The sequence below is a fragment of the Oncorhynchus keta genome, chromosome 37 (genome assembly GCF_023373465.1).
Source record: "Oncorhynchus keta strain PuntledgeMale-10-30-2019 chromosome 37, Oket_V2, whole genome shotgun sequence".
Classification (NCBI taxonomy): Eukaryota; Metazoa; Chordata; class Actinopteri; order Salmoniformes; family Salmonidae; genus Oncorhynchus; species Oncorhynchus keta.
In genome coordinates this window covers 3,890,783-3,911,953 of record NC_068457.1, presented here as the reverse complement: position 1 = coordinate 3,911,953, position 21,171 = coordinate 3,890,783, and the positions used below count along the sequence as shown (strand labels likewise).

Sequence of the window (21,171 nt, the reverse complement as noted above, 5' to 3'; positions counted from 1 at the left end):
TTCAAGAGAGCTGCATTAGCTCTTCTGTGGTGCAAAACCACAATCTTGATATTCAGAAAGTTTTCAAATTTGACTATGTCAGAGAAAGCCGAAGCATCCTGTATACCAAGACCCACGGCCGTTTGGAGCTCTCTAGCCTTTTGCAATGCCGTCAGATCAGTACATTGTAACGGTTTTGACTTGAGGTTATTATTTATAGGGGTGCCAGGTAGGTTGTGCCTACCAGAGAAAACATTGGTTTCTCCTTTTAGTTTGGGTGGGAATGAGTCCCATCTGGTCCGTCAAGTCTACACATCCAGGGTTAAGTAAATGCGCTAGGCCTATTGCAAAACATAGCTTATTACCTGGATTGTGAACGTTTATGAGGTAGGCCCTTTTATTGCTTATTATTTCTGACTGCATTAGGCTATCAAGCTTCCTTCTCTGCCCACCACCACCCTGGGGTTGACGTATTATTTGCACTACAAGCTCGAGGGTCCGATCTGCTATGACGGCTAAATTTGACTGAACAAGGCATTCTAGCATTGCGATAAATTGTTCAATATCTGCTTCGTCATTGGGTAAAATAAGAGATACTGTGTTATGCAGGCTATCTCCACAAATTTCCAACTGTAAGACATCACGTGGTTCGCCATAATCTCTTGCCCTGTCTAACAGATCGTTCAGAGTGTCCAATATCATTACGTAAAACACAGCATAGTCAAGATTCTGATTCACCCATAGGAAATTGAGAAACTGTCGAATATCTGTATTGTTGAATTTATTCCGGTACACAACCCGGACACGTCTATCAATACCATCTCCCTCCTGATTTATTAGACAATTTTCCAATTCCCCAAAAACATCATGTTGCGTTTCAGACTCTACGGACATGGGCGTTAACGGTTGGGATGTCGCTGTTGGTGTAGCGGGTGCCGAAAATGTCCGGCTCTCGTTCATCCGATTAATTAGGGTTATGAGGGCTTCGGGAATCTGTGATAACAGGTTTTCATCGGGCGTCCCTGACTCGTTCATGCAATTAATCATTTCTAGTGGTTCGGCTGGAATCTGTGATAATATGCTTTCCTCTATCGGTATTATGTCTGTTACCCCCGCCTCGTTCATACGTTTAATAATTTATAGGAGTTCTGGCAGTATCTGTGCTAAGAGGCTTTCAACTGTCTCAACTTGTTCCTGTGTTTCTGCCATTTGGATAATTAAGGATGTGCGTTTTGGGGTATTTCTGGAATGATCCATGTTACATATATGATTTTAGTGCTTGTATTTGCGTTTTTTAATCAGTTTGCTGTTTAACATGCGTGGAATTGTTCTCTGCCAGAATAACATATCGTCTCGGTACTGTCTCTCAAGTAAAATCCCCAGTCGTTTGTATAGCAAAACGTTCCTCGATTTCAAAGCCCTGGAAAAGACTGAAAAACATTGCTTGTTCTATGTCAGATCGTGATGTTGACGCCATAGAATTGTCGGGGTCAAGAAGGTTGGCCGCATAAAGGAATAACTGGTCGTCAACCTCTGAAATGTCATTAAAAACAGGGATATCCTCCGCTTTGGTTGTTTCATTGGGAATGTTCGGTGAACCGGAATCCCCCAGCTCTAGATGTATGTGGCCTTCTGTGCCGTTTTTCACCGGGGAGGAGTCTGAAAGAAAATAATACATACAAAATAGGTTATTAAATATAAAAATATGTTCGATACATAAAATGTCAAATACATTTCAGGTATAATACTATATAATAACAATACATCGTTAAAATACCTTGGCTTTTTTTGGCGCAGGCTATTCTGACGAATCGCAGAACCGGGTTGTGACTTTTTTCATCAAGCGTTCCCGATTCTGCACGGCGTGTATTGTTGGAGTCTGAAATAAAACATTATTTGACCTTGTTTTAACATAGTCTATCAAAAGAGGTATAACTAATAAAAGACGTATAACTAATAACAAATGTATAATAGTCTCATACCGTATCCATAGAGCGCCGAATAGTGAAGCCTCAAGTTCCCTGCACAGTAGTAATTTTCTGGAGGTGTTGATTCTGAGCAATGCACTTGGGCCACAGTTGTGCGTTGATTGTTGGGACATGGAATGTGTAGCGAGTGGGTTAAGGTTCCCGGGGGAGTTGTCGGGGACTTTTAAATTCTCTGTTCTGGAAAAAACATTTGTGCAGAACGGGAGAATTGCATCCAAGTCACCCGTTGTGTCAGTTGTCCATAACGATGCCTTTATCCTTCTTGGCTGTATGTCGTCTGTAAATACAAAAAATAGCTTTTAAAATAGTACACACTATTTGTTTTTTAATTTCTAAATATTATTGGGTATGTGATTATTTGGACTTACGTCGAAAATATGCTGATGGCGATTGGCTGCCGGGGTTTTGAGACTGAGAATCTAACTCATTGTGTTCCAGATCTGTTAAACCTCTTAAAAGCTGCGTAAATGTTGGGGAGCCTAACAAACGTTAGATAATATTAACAGTTATACAATATATATATACACTTTAACTTATATGGGCATTTGGCCTGAAATACATACCTAAAAAAATCATTGTCCCCCGTTTTAAAACACAAATAACTTGTGTTTAATATTACAATAATATCACGATAATATTCAAACAAAACTTAAAATATATTTTTCACTTTCTCACCTCCAGAAATATCCATTCGTTCAGAGTATCCAAGTCGTTCAAATATCCAAGTCGTTCAGAGTGCCCACTTTTCGTTTTTTAATATATAAATATTCTTGGGTATGTGATTATTTGGCCGTGGTGGCATTTTTTCTGGAGTATGCAACAACCTGTATATTTGGTTTAGAGAACAAAGGCGGTGAATTCAAACAACAGGAGGGGATGTCGAGACATTCTGTCTACAACTGGGGTGGGGGGCACCGGGCGCTGATTAGAGATATCAATGTTTAACCCCGGGGAGTCGGCAGATATCTGGACATGCCGTATGCATGATAGTGCAAACATTGGTTTCAAACGATTCTCTACAGATAGAATGGGGCTACATGCTTGGGCCCCTGTTGAACACACACACCACCTTTGTTTTTCACGCATGCACTCTGATTTTCCGTGTCTTTTTCCTTCGCACAGAGTGGGGTGATGTAAAATACATTTTCCCATGCTGCCCGTTCCCTGGCAGGAACATCACTCACGCATGCACCTCTGATTTTAAAACTCAAACTGTCATTAAACTTTTTAAAATACCATTCAAGGTAGTGTGGGGTCAGATTTGAAAATGCTAAAATACATTTTGATAGCATGTAACACCCCAAAAGACCCACAAGGGACGTTAATTAGCATAGTTGAAAACCGCACAAATAAAATATAAAACATTTTAATTTGACCATCTTCTTTTTGGCATTGAGATGTCCCAAATATTTCATCTTTTTTCGACAACCTTTTTTAGATATCGAAGAAGATGTTGATCAACGAAAAAATTAATTAACGTCAAAAATTTGACTAATATTTAAACATGCATCACGTTTGTAATGCAACTTTTATTAGTAAACGTAAAAACCTATCCGGTCGGCCTTCTGCCCTGTGTCTGTTTGACATTATTAGGCAAACTTTATAACATACCATTGCAACCTAGGAAATGGGGTCACTTTTAACAATTGACCATTTTCAGTGATCAAAATAATACATGTTTTTTTATACTAGACATTACATTTCTCTGACATGTTAGAATTAATTACAGACCCTGGCGAAAATTCCAGCTTCCTTATTAAAGGGTCCTTTTATTGAATTCCAAAATATTTCATACAACCTTTTTTTTAAGACATGTTAGTTTTATGACTAATATTTAAACCATCACGAGTGTTTATGAGAGAAAAGACAGCTTCCCCTTTCGTTAAAGGGTGAGATACATTTTCAAAACCAATGATTTCATTCAAAATATTTAGTACATACATTTTAACACACGTTATAATTCAACATTTTTACTATTTCTTACAGATATAGGGTCCGGTTAGCCCTGACCATTATCCGTTTCCAATTCATCATTGCAAAGTGGCTTGCCCGCTCCATCGAAGCTCCGGACGTTTTCACTCCAGGGAAAGATCCTCCTTCGGCCTTGTGGGTCCTGGGTTTCTCTCAACGATAACCTCGCCATCGCCGTAATTGTTCACGATTTTCGAAAAGACTGTCTATCAGTGTTCGGAAAATATGACATATGAATATGAATATCACACCATTTAAAACTGAACACTGGTATAAAGAAGTTTACATCCTTGCATGCTTTGGAAAATACATATGAACTGACAGTTTTCGTCGCATTTGCACTATCAAATTGTTCACATGCTAAAATTGTCACTCTGGAGTCAGGGGTATACGCCATTGAAGCAATTCTTAGGGCCATCAGATCACTTCGTCCGCAGACCAGTTCTTCCAACGCATATCCGGGTAGACTTGAAGCACTCAGGGCCTGTTCAATTTGACACAGCGTGAGTCTTATCTTAAGCCATTCTCTCATCCTTAGTGCTGGAGAAAAACTCCCGGGTTCTGCCCGATAAAGGGGTTTGGGGCCGCTGTCTGTGAATATCTTAACCGTAGATTCCTCAGGTTGGAATATGTAAGACATATGTCCATCACTCGTACCCAAAACTACTTTAAAACATTGTGGAGCCTCACGCAAAACATCCTCCAGGCTTTTGTCATTGGGTTCATGACATGAGCTGCAGAGCACCCCAAGAATTGGCCTAGGAGACATATTTTTATGTTTAATTAATATGCTGGGCTGTTTGTTTACTGTTCTGGGGTCACATGCCTTGTTCTGGACTTTTATTTATAATGTGTCTGCCACAGCCAATACCCCGGACATTCCTGCTTCATTAGATGACAGCCATAAGAGCAATAAAACTGGAGGTGGGGGCCATACCTTTCAAAAGTTCAAACACAGAACTCCCACAGTTCATCCAGGTCCCTAGACATCAATAAGCATGGGGGGACACTCTTGACCCAAACTGCTACAGACCTATATCTATCCTACCATGCCTTTCTAAGGTCTTCGAAAGCCAAGTCAACAAAACAGATTACCGACCATTTCGAATCTCACCATACCTTCTCTGCTATGCAATCTGGTTTCAGAGCTGGTCATGTGTGCACCTCAGCCACGCTCAAGGTCCTAAACTATATCTTAACCGCCATCGATAAGAAACATTACTGTGCAGCCGTATTCATTGATCTGGCCAAGGCTTTCGACTCTGTCAATCACCACATCCTCATCGGCAGACTCGACAGCCTTGGTTTCTCAAATGATTGCCTCGCCTGGTTCACCAACTACTTCTCTGATAGAGTTCAGTGTGTCAAATCGGAGGGTCTGCTCTCCGGACCTCTGGCAGTCTCTATGGGGGTGCCACAGGGTTCAATTCTTGGACCGACTCTCTTCTCTGTATACATCAATGAGGTCGCTCTTGCTGCTGGTGAGTCTCTGATCCACCTCTACGCAGACGACACCATTCTGTATACTTCCGGCCCTTCTTTGGACACTGTGTTAACAACCCTCCAGGCAAGCTTCAATGCCATACAACTCTCCTTCCGTGGCCTCCAATTGCTCTTAAATACAAGTAAAACTAAATGCATGCTCTTCAACCGATCGCTACCTGCACCTACCCGCCTGTCCAACATCACTACTCTGGACGGCTCTGACTTAGAATACGTGGACAACTACAAATACTTAGGTGTCTGGTTAGACTGTAAACTCTCCTTCCACCCATATCAAACATCTCCAATCCAAAGTTAAATCTAGAATTGGCTTCCTATTTCGCAACAAAGCATCCTTCACTCATGCTGCCAAACATACCCTTGTAAAACTGACCATCCTACCAATCCTCAACTTTGGCAATGGCATTTACAAAATAGCCTCCAATACCCTACTCAACAAATTGGATGCAGTCTATCACAGTGCAATCCGTTTTGTCACCAAAGCCCCATATAATACCCACCATTGCGACCTGTACGCTCTCGTTGGCTGGCCCTCGCTTCATACTCGTCGCCAAACCCACTGGCTCCATGTCATCTACAAGACCCTGCTAGGTAAAGTCCCCCCTTATCTCAGCTCGCTGGTCACCATAGCATCTCCCACATGTAGCACACGCTCCAGCAGGTATATCTCTCTAGTCACCCCCAAAACCAATTCTTTCTTTGGCCGCCTCTCCTTCCAGTTCTCTGCTGCCAATGACTGGAACGAACTACAAAAATCTCTGAAACTGGAAACACTTATCTCCCTCACTAGCTTTAAGCACCAACTGTCAGAGCAGCTCACAGATTACTGCACCTCCATCTCCATTAACTACATCACACCTGCCCAGACCCACCAGAACACACCCCATCTTCATTAACTACATCATACCTGCCCAGACCAGCATCAGCGCCATTTTATTTCTCTCCGTCACTTTAAACTTTTAAATAATAAAGCATTTGACCTTTCTATTGAATTAACAATAGAGGATTGGTTGATTTCCAGGTATTAATAAAGTATAATTTTTAAGATGATTGACGAGAAAAGTATTGTCCAACTCTGGGGTATCTCATTACACAGACAGATTAAAAGTAATTTTACATTGTATAACTGTACTTCTGATAGCCAACTTTCTAACTCCTCCCATAACTTTATGACATAACATTCCCAGAAGGATTATTGAGTCATTGTTCATTTTACACTTAAGACATGACTCTGCCGTTGTGCTGTAGAATTTGTGAATTATGTCTCTTGTATAATAAGGGACTATCATTTGTCCCAACATCACAAGCCACAGACTTTGATACAGTTGAAGAATTCCAAAAGTTTTTCCTCTGTTTGAAATCAACTGAGTTTTTTTTACACCTGCCAATTTAAATCCATTAAACGAGACAAGTCACCAGACAGGATATATTGCCAATGTTCTTCCTATTGATAACCTGAATGACTATTAACTTGTGGGCGGTGGTGATGACGGCCTATTGGATGACGTCGTCCATCGGGATTCCCCAAAAAAGAAGACGCTCTGGATTTATCACTGTAGTCAGATGTGATGGAGGAGGTTGATCATCAGGAGTCAGATGTGAAGGAGGAGGTTGATCATCAGGAGTCAGGTGTGAAGGAGGAGGTTGATCATCAGGAGTCAGATGTGAAGGAGGAGGTTGATCATCAGGAGTCAGATGTGAAGGAGGAGGTTGATCATCAGGAGTCAGGTGTGAAGGAGGTTAATCATCAGTGAACCTCTAGGATTGTGGCTGGGCTGGCGTTTACACTTCCAGCTTGGTCATATATTTTGATACATTGAATGTTGATATTGTGAACCTATGTTATATATTTGTACCTCCTGTTTCAGGAAGTGATGTCACTAAGTACTGACCCTATATATACAGCGCATTTGGAAAGTATTCAGACCCCTTCACTTTTTCCACATTTTGTTACATTACAGCCTTATTCTAAAATGGATTAAATTATTTTTTCCCCTCATCAATCTACACACAATACCCCATAATGACATCACAATACCCCATAATGACAAAGCAAAAACAGGTTTTTATAAATTATTTTAATTATTATTTTTTTCTTTCAAAGACAAGGACATTTCTAAGTGACCCCAAACTTTTGAACGGTACTGTACATCTCTATATGATGTATTGTTACACCATGTAGGAGCAGTATAGACCTAGTCTGTTCATTATATACATCTACATGATGTATTGTTATACCATGTTGGAGCAGAAAAGACTGACATTAGCTAGCTAATTATTTGGATTTAGTTAGACTTAATGAAACTGCCTTAAATGTGCTGTAGTAAACCTTTTTTATTCACACTAATCAATCAACACATTCAGGTCTCTGTGTGTCTCAATATAATAGTATTATTTAATTAAATGTGCCTCTTTCAGGCGACGCTGCCAGCGTGACGTATAATCTAGTGGACGGTTCTTCAGAAACAGCTCGTCAACCACCTCGGTAGCTTGCTAGACAACATAGCCGAACGATTCAAGCTATTTATACGCTTTCTGTCTATATTAGCTACTGTGTTTTAGACACACTTCTGTTGCATCTACTTGTTAACCTATTTAATTTAATATTACGTTATTTTGTATTAGTCAGCTATAGTATCTGGCTGGTTAAGTTAGCACTAGCCTAGTCGCTAATGATAGCTAGCTAACATCCCCGACCATGAGCTCCGTAAACTTCTCCCCTCCTGTTAAAGAAGAGGAGGTCTGCTGGACGGAGAAAGAAGCTCTGGGGCTGAACATTGTCGTGAAAGAGGAAAAGGAAGAAGAGGATGTCACAGTAAAACAAGAAGTAGAGTGTGAGGCTGTTACAGTGAAAGAAGAAGAGAAAGACGTTTCAGTGAAAGAAGAGGAGGAAGAGAAAGGGGAGGATGTTACAGTAAAAGAAGAGGAGGATGCAGTTTTTGGAGTGAAGATGGAAGGGGAAATTACTGTCACATTGAAAGATGAAGAGGTGGAGATAGGAGATCTGATTAACACCAGTGAGTACCGCCTTAAATTCGTTTTTAACTTTGGATATTCGGAGTTGGCTCGTCAATACCTCTTCAACGGAGGGCCCTAGGATGATGACAGATATGTCTAGAATCAGACGACGTAGAGAGCAAGCTACCCTACCCCCTAGCTCGATTGTCCATTGTTTGTAATCTATGTATGCTTGTGTTCCCTCATGTGCTTTATGTATTGATTTGTTGTTAATACATTTTTTTTTTTTTTTAAAAAAAAGAGAGCAAGCTACCCATTGTTTTCTCCGTTCCGTTTCCAAAAAGTGACTTAATATATCTATTTGAGTAGGGTCAATCTGCTGACCGCAGACTGGGGGGCACGGCATGTAGTCATTTTTCATGTAGTGATGTTTTACTACACACCGTGCCCCCCAATAGTGCCATGTGAGTTTGATTGGCTACACCAAAGTTTATGGATATACTGACAAGATGTCTCTCAGCCATAACAAGGGGAGTTGATGTCCACAAAGCGGCACTGCGGGTTGTCTAGCTCCGCCTATCTTGTCTTTGGATTGGTGGATTCATGTTTTTATTGTAATCTATTGTTTATATTTTATGAGGGTTGTTGTCGTCAACCGCCTGTATTCAATGGAGAGAGATGCTAAGCTACTAGCATGAATATGCATAGCGATCTGGAGACTCCTGTACTCCTGTAGCTTTTCTATCAAAGTTGTCGACCTAGAGAGATACAACCTACTGGCATGACCTAGAAAGTTACAACCTACTGGCATGACCTAGAGAGATACAACTTACTGTAGCCTACTGGCATGACCTAGAGAGATATAACCTACTGTAACCTACTGTCATGACCTAGAGAGTTACAACCTACTGGCTTGACCTAGAGAGATACAACCTACTGTAACTTACTGACATGACCTAGAAAGTTACAACCTACTGTAACCTACTGGCATGACCAAGAGAGTTACAACTTACTGTAACCTACTGGCATGATCTGGAGATATACAACCTACTGTAACCTACTGGCATGACCTAGAGAGATACAACCTACTAGCATGACCTAGAAAGTTACAACCTACTGTAACCGACAGGCATGACCTAGAGAGATACAACCTACTATAACCTACTGGCATGACCTAGAAAGTTACAACCTACTGTAACCTACTGGCATGATCTGGACATATACAACCTACTGTAACCGACAGGCATGACCTAGAGAGATAGAACCTACTGTCGTCTACTGGCATGACCAAGAGAGAGAGTTACAACCTACTATAACCTACTGGCATGACCTAGAGAGATGCAACCTACTGTAACCTACTGGCATGACCTAGAAAGTTACAACCTACTGTAACCTACTGGCATGACCTAGAGAGTTACAACCTACTGTAACTTACTGGCATGATCTGGAGATATACAACCTACTGTAACCGACAGGCATGACCTAGAGAGATACAACCTACTGTAACCTACTGGCATGACCTAGAAAGTTACAACCTACTGTAACCTACTGGCATGACCTAGAGAGTTACAACCTACTGTAACTTACTGGCATGATCTGGAGATGTATAACCATGACTGTAAACCTACTGTAGCAGGCATGACCTAGAGAGATAGAACCTACTGTAACCTACTGGCATGACCTAGAGAGATACAACCTACTGTAACCTACTGGCATGATCTGGAGATATACAACCTACTGCAACCGACAGGCATGACCGAGAGAGATACAACCTACTGTAACTTACTGCCATGATCTGGAGATATACAACCTACTGTAACCGACAGGCATGACCTAGAGAGATACAACCTACTGTAGCCTACTAGCTTGACCTAGAAAGTTACAACCTACTGTAACCTACTGGCATGACCTAGAGAGATACAACCTACTGTAACCTACTGGCATGACCTAGAGAGATACAACCTACTGTAACCTACTGGCATGACCAATAGAGAGTTGCAACCTAGTGTAACTTACTGGCATGATCTGGAGATATACAACCTACTGTAACCGACAGGCATGACCGAGAGAGATAGAACCTACTGTAGCCTACTGGCATGACCTAGAGAGATACAACCTACTGTAACCTACTGGCATGACCTAGAGAGATACAACCTACTGTAACCTACTGGCATGACCTAGAAAGTTACAACCTACTGTAACCTACTGGCATGATCTGGAGATATACAACCTACTGTAACCTACTGGCATGACCTAGAGAGATACAACCTACTGGCATGACCTAGAGAGATACAACCTACTGTAGCCTACTGGCATGACCTAGAAAGTTACAACCTACTGTAACCTACTGGCATGACCTAGAGAGTTACAACCTACTGTAACTTACTGGCATGATCTGGAGATATACAACCTACTGTAACCGACAGGCATGACCTAGAGAGATACAACCTACTGGCATGACCTAGAGAGATACAACCTACTGTAGCCTACTGGCATGACCTAGAAAGTTACAACCTACTGTAACCTACTGGCATGACCTAGAGAGTTACAACCTACTGGCTTGACCTAGAGAGATACAACCTACTGTAGCCTACTGGCATGACCTAGAGAGATATAACATACTGTAACCTACTGTCATGACCTAGAGAGTTACAACCTACTGGCTTGACCTAGAGAGATACAACCTACTGTAACTTACTGACATGACCTAGAAAGTTACAACCTACTGTAACCTACTGGCATGACCAAGAGAGTTACAACTTACTGTAACCTACTGGCATGATCTGGAGATATACAACCTACTGTAACCTACTGGCATGACCTAGAGAGATACAACCTACTGGCATGACCTAGAAAGTTACAACCTACTGTAACCTACTGGCATGATCTGGAGATATACAACCTACTGTAACCTACTGGCATGACCTAGAGAGATACAACCTACTGGCATGACCTAGAGAGATACAACCTACTGTAGCCTACTGGCATGACCTAGAAAGTTACAACCTACTGTAACCTACTGGCATGACCTAGAGAGTTACAACCTACTGTAACTTACTGGCATGATCTGGAGATATACAACCTACTGTAACCGACAGGCATGACCTAGAGAGATACAACCTACTGGCATGACCTAGAGAGATACAACCTACTGTAGCCTACTGGCATGACCTAGAAAGTTACAACCTACTGTAACCTACTGGCATGACCTAGAGAGTTACAACCTACTGGCTTGACCTAGAGAGATACAACCTACTGTAGCCTACTGGCATGACCTAGAGATATATAACATACTGTAACCTACTGTCATGACCTAGAGAGTTACAACCTACTGGCTTGACCTAGAGAGATACAACCTACTGTAACTTACTGACATGACCTAGAAAGTTACAACCTACTGTAACCTACTGGCATGACCAAGAGAGTTACAACTTACTGTAACCTACTGGCATGATCTGGAGATATACAACCTACTGTAACCTACTGGCATGACCTAGAGAGATACAACCTACTGGCATGACCTAGAAAGTTACAACCTACTGTAACCTACTGGCATGATCTGGAGATATACAACCTACTGTAACCTACTGGCATGACCTAGAGAGATACAACCTACTGGCATGACCTAGAGAGATACAACCTACTGTAGCCTACTGGCATGACCTAGAAAGTTACAACCTACTGTAACCTACTGGCATGACCTAGAGAGTTACAACCTACTGTAACTTACTGGCATGATCTGGAGATATACAACCTACTGTAACCGACAGGCATGACCTAGAGAGATACAACCTACTGTAGCCTACTGGCATGACCTAGAAAGTTACAACCTACTGTAACCTACTGGCATGACCTAGAGAGTTACAACCTACTGGCTTGACCTAGAGAGATACAACCTACTGTAGCCTACTGGCATGACCTAGAGAGATATAACCTACTGTAACCTACTGTCATGACCTAGAGAGTTACAACCTACTGGCTTGACCTAGAGAGATACAACCTACTGTAACTTACTGACATGACCTAGAAAGTTACAACCTACTGTAACCTACTGGCATGACCAAGAGAGTTACAACTTACTGTAACCTACTGGCATGATCTGGAGATATACAACCTACTGTAACCTACTGGCATGACCTAGAGAGATACAACCTACTGGCATGACCTAGAAAGTTAAAACCTACTGTAACCTACTGGCATGACCTAGAGAGATACAACCTACTGTAACCTACTGGCATGACCTAGAGAGATACAACCTACTGTAACCTACTGGCATGACCTAGAAAGTTACAACCTACTGGCATGACCTAGAAAGTTACAACCTACTGTAACCGACAGGCATGACCTAGAGAGATACAACCTACTATAACCTACTGGCATGACCTAGAAAGTTACAACCTACTGTAACCTACTGGCATGATCTGGACATATACAACCTACTGTAACCGACAGGCATGACCTAGAGAGATAGAACCTACTGTATGACTCTACTGGCATGACCAAGAGAGTAACTTACTGGCATGATCTGGACAACCTACTGTAACCTACTGGCATGACCTAGAGAGATGCAACCTACTGTAACCTACTGGCATGACCTAGAAAGGCATTACAACCTACTGTAACCTACTGGCATGACCTAGAGAGTTACAACCTACTGTAACTTACTGGCATGATCTGGAGATATACAACCTACTGTAACCGACAGGCATGACCTAGAGAGATACAACCTACTGTAACCTACTGGCATGACCTAGAAAGTTACAACCTACTGTAACCTACTGGCATGACCTAGAGAGTTACAACCTACTGTAACTTACTGGCATGATCTGGAGATATATAACCTACTGTAACCGACAGGCATGACCTAGAGAGATAGAACCTACTGTAGCCTACTGGCATGACCTAGAGAGATACAACCTACTGTAACCTACTGGCATGACCTAGAGAGATACAACCTACTGTAACCTACTGGCATGATCTGGAGATATACAACCTACTGCAACTGACAGGCATGACCGAGAGAGATACAACCTACTGTAACTTACTGCCATGATCTGGAGATATACAACCTACTGTAACCTACTGGCATGACCTAGAGAGATACAACCTACTGGCATGACCTAGAGAGATACAACCTACTGTAGCCTACTAGCTTGACCTAGAAAGTTACAACCTACTGTAACCTACTGGCATGACCTAGAGAGATACAACCTACTGTAACCTACTGGCATGACCTAGAGAGATACAACCTACTGTAACCTACTGGCATGACCAATAGAGAGTTGCAACCTAGTGTAACTTACTGGCATGATCTGGAGATATACAACCTACTGTAACCGACAGGCATGACCGAGAGAGATAGAACCTACTGTAGCCTACTGGCATGACCTAGAGAGATACAACCTACTGTAACCTACTGGCATGACCAATAGAGAGTTGCAACCTAGTGTAACTTACTGGCATGATCTGGAGATATACAACCTACTGTAACCGACAGGCATGACCGAGAGAGATACAACCTACTGTAGCCTGCTGGCATGACCTAGAGAGATACAACCTGTTGTAGCCTACTGGCTTGACCTAGAGAGCTAAAGTTGTAAAATTGCTGGATTTTAAATTAATATTTTCCAGTGATAATGATAATATGTACAGTGGGGCAAAAATTATTTAGTCAGCCACCAATTGTGCAAGTTCTCCCACTTAAAAAGATGAGAGGCCTGTAATTTTCATCATAGGTACACTTCAACTATGACAAACAACATGAGAGAGAAAAAATCCAGAAAATCATATTGTAGGATTTTTTTATGAATTTATTTGCAAATTTTGGTGGAAAATAAGTATTTGGTCAATAACAAAAGTTTATCTCAATACTTTGTTATATACCCTTTGTTGGCAATGACAGAGGTTCACACACTGTTGCTTGTATTTTGGCCCATTCCTCCATGCAGATCTCTTCCAGAGCAGTGATGTTTTGGGGCTGTTGCTGGGCAACACAGACTTACAACTCCCTCCAAAGATTTTCTATGGGGTTGAGATCTGGAGACTGGCTAGGCCACTCCAGGACCTTGAAATGCTTCTTACGAAGCCACTCCTGGGCGGTGTATTTGGGATGATTGTCATGCTGAAAGACCCTGCCACGTTTCATCTTCAATGCCCTTGCTGATGGAAGGTGGTTTTCACTCAAAATCTCACGATACATGGCCCCATTTATTATTTTCTTTACATGGATCAGTCGTCCTGGTCCCTTTGCAGAAAAACAGTCCCAAAAAGCATGATGTTTCCACCCCCATGCCTCACAGTAGGTATGGTGTTCTTTGGATGCAACTCAGCATTCTTTGTCCTCCAAACACGACAAGTTGAGTTTTTACCAAAAAGTTATATTTTGGTTTCATCTGACCATATGACATTCTCCCAATCTTCTTCTGGATCATCCACATGCTCTCTAGCAAACTTCAGACGGGCCTGGACATGTACTGGCTTAAGATGGGGACATGTACTGGCTTAAGAAGGGGGACACGTCTGGCACTGCAGGATTTGAGTCCCTGGCGGCGTAGTGTGTTAATGATGGTAGGCTTTGTTACTTTCGTCCCAGCTCTCTGCAGGTCATTCACTAGGTCCCCCCGTGTGGTTCTGGGATTTTTGCTCACCGTTCTTGTGATCATTTTGAACCCACGGGGTGAGATCTTGCGTGGAGCCCCAGATTGAGGGAGATTATCAGTGGTTTTGTATGTCTTCCATTTCCTAATAATTGATCCCACAGTTGATTTCTTCAAACCAAGCTGCTTACCTATTGCAGATTCAGTCTTCCCAGCCTGGTGCAGGTCTACAATTTTGTTTCTGGTGTCCTTTGACAGATCTTTGGTTTTGGCCATAGTGGAGTTTGGAGTGTGACTGTTTGAGGTTGTGGACAGGTGTCTTTTATACTGATAACAAGTTCAAACAGGTGCCATTAATACAGGTAACGTGTGGAGGACAGAGGAGCCTCTTAAAGGCGAAGTTACAGGTCTGTGAGAGCCAGAAATCTTGATTGTTTGTAGGTGACCAAATACTTATTTTCCACCATAATCTGCAAATACATTCATTAAAAATCCTATGTGATTTTCTGGATTTTTTTCTTTTCATTTTGTCTGTCATATTTGAAGTGTACCTATAATGGAAATTACAGGCCTCTCTCATCGTTTTAAGTGGAAGAACTTGCACAATTAGTGGCTGACTAAATACTTTTTTGCCCCACTGTATCTTCCTATCCACATGTGGGATCTCTTCTTTGTCGTCCCCTCTCCACCAATAACAGACAACTACTGTGGGATCCCTCTTCTTTGTCGTCCCCTCCACCAAAAACAGACAACTACTGTGGGATCCCTCTTCTTTGTCTTCCTCTCTACACCAATAACAGACAGCTACTGTGGGATCCCTCTTCTTTGTCTTCCTCTCTACACCAATAACAGACAGCTACTGTGGGATCCCTCTCCGTTGTCTTCCTCACTACACCAATAACAGACAGCTACTGTGGGATCCCTCTCCGTTGTCTTCCTCACTACACCAATAACAGACAGCTACTGTGGGATTCCTCTCCGTTGTCTTCCTCACTACACCAATAACAGACAACTACTGTGGGTCTCCCAATCACAGCCGGATGTGATACAGCCTGGATTGGAACCAGGCACTGTAGTGACGCCTCTTGCACTGAGATGCAGTGACTGCGTCTGTGTGTGTGTTTAACTTTTTAACTGTACTAGAATGCTTAAAAGGCCACAAACATTTTAAATATCGGTTATCGGTATTGTTTTTTGGGGTAAGGAAAATATTGGCCAAAAATGTAATATCGGTACATCCCTTTACTCTAAAATTGATTATTATTTTTAAATCGCCATCAATCTTCACACAATACCCCATAATGCCATCACAATACCCCTTAATGCCAAAGCAAAAACAGGTTTAGATTTTTTGCAAATGTATTAAAACTATTCCCCATGATAACTAGTCTGAGTAATGTAAGATGTAAGATCCCAGGATAACTAGTCTCATTGTAATGTAAGTTTCAGATAGTTTAACCCATTATAGCCTAAGCCTTGTCTGAGGGGGAAGTCCTTCAAAGCTATGTGGAATTGTTTTAAGAAGGTTTAAATAACACGAAGGGCTTCCCCAGTACAGTACTGTAGAAACACCCTCCATCATGAAGGGCTTCCCCAGTACAGTACTGTAGAAACACTCTCCATCATGAAGGGCTTCCCCGGTATAGTACTGTAGAAACACTCTCCATCATGAAGGGCTTCCCCGGTATAGTACTGTAGAAACACCCTCCAACATGAAGGGCTTCCCCGGTATAGTACTGTAGAAACACCCTCCAACATGAAGGGCTTCCCCAGTATAGTACTGTAGAAACACCCTCCAACATGAAGGGCTTCCCCAGTATAGTACTGTAGAAACACCCTCCAACATGAAGGGCTTCCCCAGTATAGTACTGTAGAAACACCCTCCAACATGAAGGGCTTCCCCAGTATAGTACTGTAGAAACACCCTCCAACATGAAGTGCTTCCCCGGTATAGTACTGTAGAAACACTCTCCATCATGAAGGGCTTCCCCGGTATAGTACTGTAGAAACACCCTCCAACATGAAGGGCTTCCCCGGTATAGTACTGTAGAAACACCCTCCAACATGAAGGGCTTCCCCAGTATAGTACTGTAGAAACACCCTCCAACATGAAGGGCTTCCCCGGTATAGTACTGTAGAAACACCCTCCAACATGAAGGGCTTCCCCGGTATAGTACTGTAGAAACACTCTCCATCATGAAGGGCTTCCCCGGTATAGTACTGTAGAAACACTCTCCATCATGAAGGGCTTCCCCGGTATAGTACTGTTTTAAGGTTATACCAAGGATAATCTGGCTTTCTGATTTTGAATTGTAAGACTCCTTGAAGTATCAACCAAAAATATTCATGAGTTAATTTATGTCAAATTATTAGGCCATACTGCTATAACCCATAGTATTACATTGTATAACATTCACAACATGGAACAACAGTAACCATAGTAACACATTGGATAACATTCACAACATGGAAAAAAGTAACCATAGTAACATTGTTTCCCCCAAAACATCTAAAGGAAGTTTGTTCTGAAGTGTCTGGTTTCCTAATTAGCAGGGAGGAGTTTCTACAACCAGATATACCACATACATAACTAGTGGTTTCCTCATTACCAGATATACTACATCCATAACTAGTGGTTTCCTCATTACCAGATATACTACATCCATAACTAGTGGTTTCCTCATTACCAGATATACTACATCCATAACTAGTGGTTTCCTCATTACCAGATATACTACATCCATAACCTGTGGTTTCCTCATTACCAGATATACTACATCCATAACCTGTGGTTTCCTCATTACCAGATATACTACATCCATAACTAGTGGTTTCCTCATTACCAGATATACTACATCCATAACTCGTGGTTTCCTCATAACCAGATATACTACATCCATAACTAGTGGTTTCCTCATAACCAGATATACTACATCCATAACTAGTGGTTTCCTCATTACCAGATATACTACATCCATAACTAGTGGTTTCCTCATAACCAGATATACTACATCCATAACTAGTGGTTTCCTCATTACCAGATATACTACATCCATAACTAGTGGTTTCCTCATTACCAGATATACTACATCCATAACTAGTGGTTTCCTCATAACCAGATATACTACATCCATAACTAGTGGTTTCCTCATAACCAGATATACTACATCCATAACTAGTGGTTTCCTCATTACCAGATATACTACATCCATAACTAGTGGTTTCCTCATTACCAGATATACTACATCCATAACTCGTGGTTTCCTCATAACCAGATATACTACATCCATAACTAGTGGTTTCCTCATAACCAGATATACTACATCCATAACTAGTGGTTTCCTCATTACCAGATATACTACATCCATAACTAGTGGTTTCCTCATAACCAGATATACTACATCCATAACTAGTGGTTTCCTCATTACCAGATATACTACATCCATAACTAGTGGTTTCCTCATTACCAGATATACTACATCCATAACTAGTGGTTTCCTCATAACCAGATATACTACATCCATAACTAGTGGTTTCCTCATTACCAGATATACTACATCCATAACTAGTGGTTTCCTCATAACCAGATATACTACATCCATAACTAGTGGTTTCCTCATTACCAGATATACTACATCCATAACTAGTGGTTTCCTCATTACCAGATATACTACATCCATAACCTGTGGTTTCCTCATTACCAGATATACTACATCCATAACTAGTGGTTTCCTCATTACCAGATATACTACATCCATAACCTGTGGTTTCCTCATTACCAGATATACTACATCCATAACTAGTGGTTTCCTCATTACCAGATATACTACATCCATAACCTGTGGTTTCCTCATTACCAGATATACTACATCCATAACTAGTGGTTTCCTCATTACCAGATATACTACATCCATAACCTGTGGTTTCCTCATTACCAGATATACTACATCCATAACTATCGGTTTCCTCATTAGCAGGGAGGAGTTTCTACAACCAAATCGCATTTGCATCGCCCTCGTGCCGCAATTTTATTAAACACAGAAAGGGGCCTATATTGGAGACCAAAAGTCGCCTGGCACACCGCTTACAGTTTCAACAACATTAATAACTTATTTCTAGCCTACAATCCTTGATGTTACTACTAATAAGAAAACAAGACAAAATATGACTGTTCTTGCTCATTTTAAGACAAATGTCAAATAATCATTACAGACGTCAATTGTTGTACAACTTCATAGCTACGCTGTTGGCATCACTTTTTACAGTGGATTTCCACTGTTGTGGACCTTTAACCATCTGTCTGACTTTGTTGTTCACACAGGAGAGAGACGTGACTGTGGATCCTCTGGGGAGCCTCAACAACCTCATGATGCTGACAAGGCAGAGAAGTTTATCTCCACATCAAAACACCTCAAGAAACACCTGCAGAGATCCACAGGGAAGAAATCTCACTGCTGCTCTGACGGTGGGAAGAGACTCACATCCTCAGCAGGCATTAAAATTCATCAGAGAATCCACACAGTGGAGAAACCTTATAGCTGTACTCAATGTGGGAAGAGTTTTACTCATTCAACCAGCCTGATATCACACCAGAGAACACACACAGGAAAGAAATCTTATATCTGTAGCTGTGGTATATGTGGGAAGAGTTTTACTCGGCTGAGCACCCTGATATCACACCACAGAACACACACAGGAGAGAAACGAGAGAAACCGCATAGCTGTGATGAATGTGGGAAGAGTTTTGATACATCTAGCCATCTTATTGTACACCAAAGAACACACACAGGAGAAAAATCGTATAGCTGTACTCAATGTGGAAAGAGTTTTTTTACATCTAACCATCTGAAGATACACCATAGAACACACACAGGAGAGAAACCTTTTAGCTGTACTCAATGTGGAAAGAGTTTTACTCAGCTAAGCAGCCTGATATCACACCAGAGAACACACTCAGGAGAGAAACCGTACAGCTGTAATGAATGTGGGAAGAGTTTTACTCACCTAAGCAGTCTGATATCACACCAGAGAACACAGAAAAGAGATAAACCATATAGCTGTAATGAATGTGGGAAGAGTTTTATTAGCCTCAGCAGCCTGATGTCACACCAGAGAACACACACAGGAGAGAAACCTCATAGCTGTACTCAATGTGGGAAGAGTTTTGCTCAATCTGGCAATCTAAAAGTACACCAGAGAACACACACAGGAGAGAAATCTTATGTCTGTGGTCAATGTGGGAAGAGTTTCTCCTCATCTAGCAGCCTGACTCAACACCAGAGAACACACACAGGAGAGAAATCTTATACCTGTGGTCAATGTGGGAAGAGTTTTTCCTCATCTAGCAGCCTGACTCAACACCAGAGAACACACACAAGAGATAAATCTTATAGCTGTAATAAATGTGGGAAGAGTTTTAATACATCCAGCATTCTGACTCGACACCAGAGAACACACACAGGAGAGAAGCCTTATACCTGTGATCAATGTGGGAAGAGTTTTACTCAGCTAAGCGGCATGATATCACACCGGAGAACACACACTGGAGAGAAACCGTATAGCTGTGATCAATGTGGGAAGAGTTTTGCTACATCTGGCCAGCTTACTTTACACCAGAGAACACACACAGGAGAGAAACCTTATAGCTGTAATCAATGTGACAAGAGATACTCTGATAAAAGGTGTCTGATCAAACATCAGAAAATACATGAAGGAGTTGTTTCATGATATCAATGAATTAATGTTGAATGTTAACACTTTGTAGTAGGAGTATTTTAATAATGTCACAATGTAGAAGCCTAAACGTGTGCCCCTTATCATTTGATTTCAACATATGAATATTAGCCTCAGGGGGAAAATCCAGGCTCTGAAATGGAAGAGTACTATTTATGTGATTTAACAAAAATTGACTAACACAAAAAGAGTTGTGTTACACTTACAATGTTGGTGACCCACTTGAATCAAAATGCAACACTTCAAAATGTATCTAGCTGTTTTCTACAAATTGTTCTCTTACCAGTGATGTACACATTACTCGCTGATTCCGTGTGGGTTTTGAGATGTTAGTTTTAACAGGACGTGCAAACTCATCTCCCTCCTCGCACAATTGATTTTAACATGATATCGGGATGAGTTATGACAAATAAGTGTTGCGTTCCTTTGTTTAGCGACCCCCA

General features: G+C 41.5%; 1 protein-coding gene across 3 annotated transcripts in view; it reads left to right on the top strand.

The window, feature by feature from the left end:
- Positions 1 to 20,785, top strand: part of LOC118370084 (zinc finger protein 883-like) — a 151,955-nt gene extending 131,170 nt beyond the window's left edge. For 2 of the 3 annotated variants that reach the window (XM_052498860.1, XM_052498859.1), the window contains exon 4: positions 19,317 to 20,785. In XM_052498860.1, the coding sequence (XP_052354820.1) occupies positions 19,317 to 20,722 (1,406 nt within the window). In that variant the 3' untranslated portion in view covers positions 20,723 to 20,785. Of the gene's footprint in view, positions 1 to 7,897; positions 8,459 to 19,316 lie in introns of those variants that run through there. The other variant, XM_052498861.1, reaches the window with a different exon arrangement.
- The last annotated feature ends 386 nt before the right edge of the window (positions 20,786 to 21,171 follow it).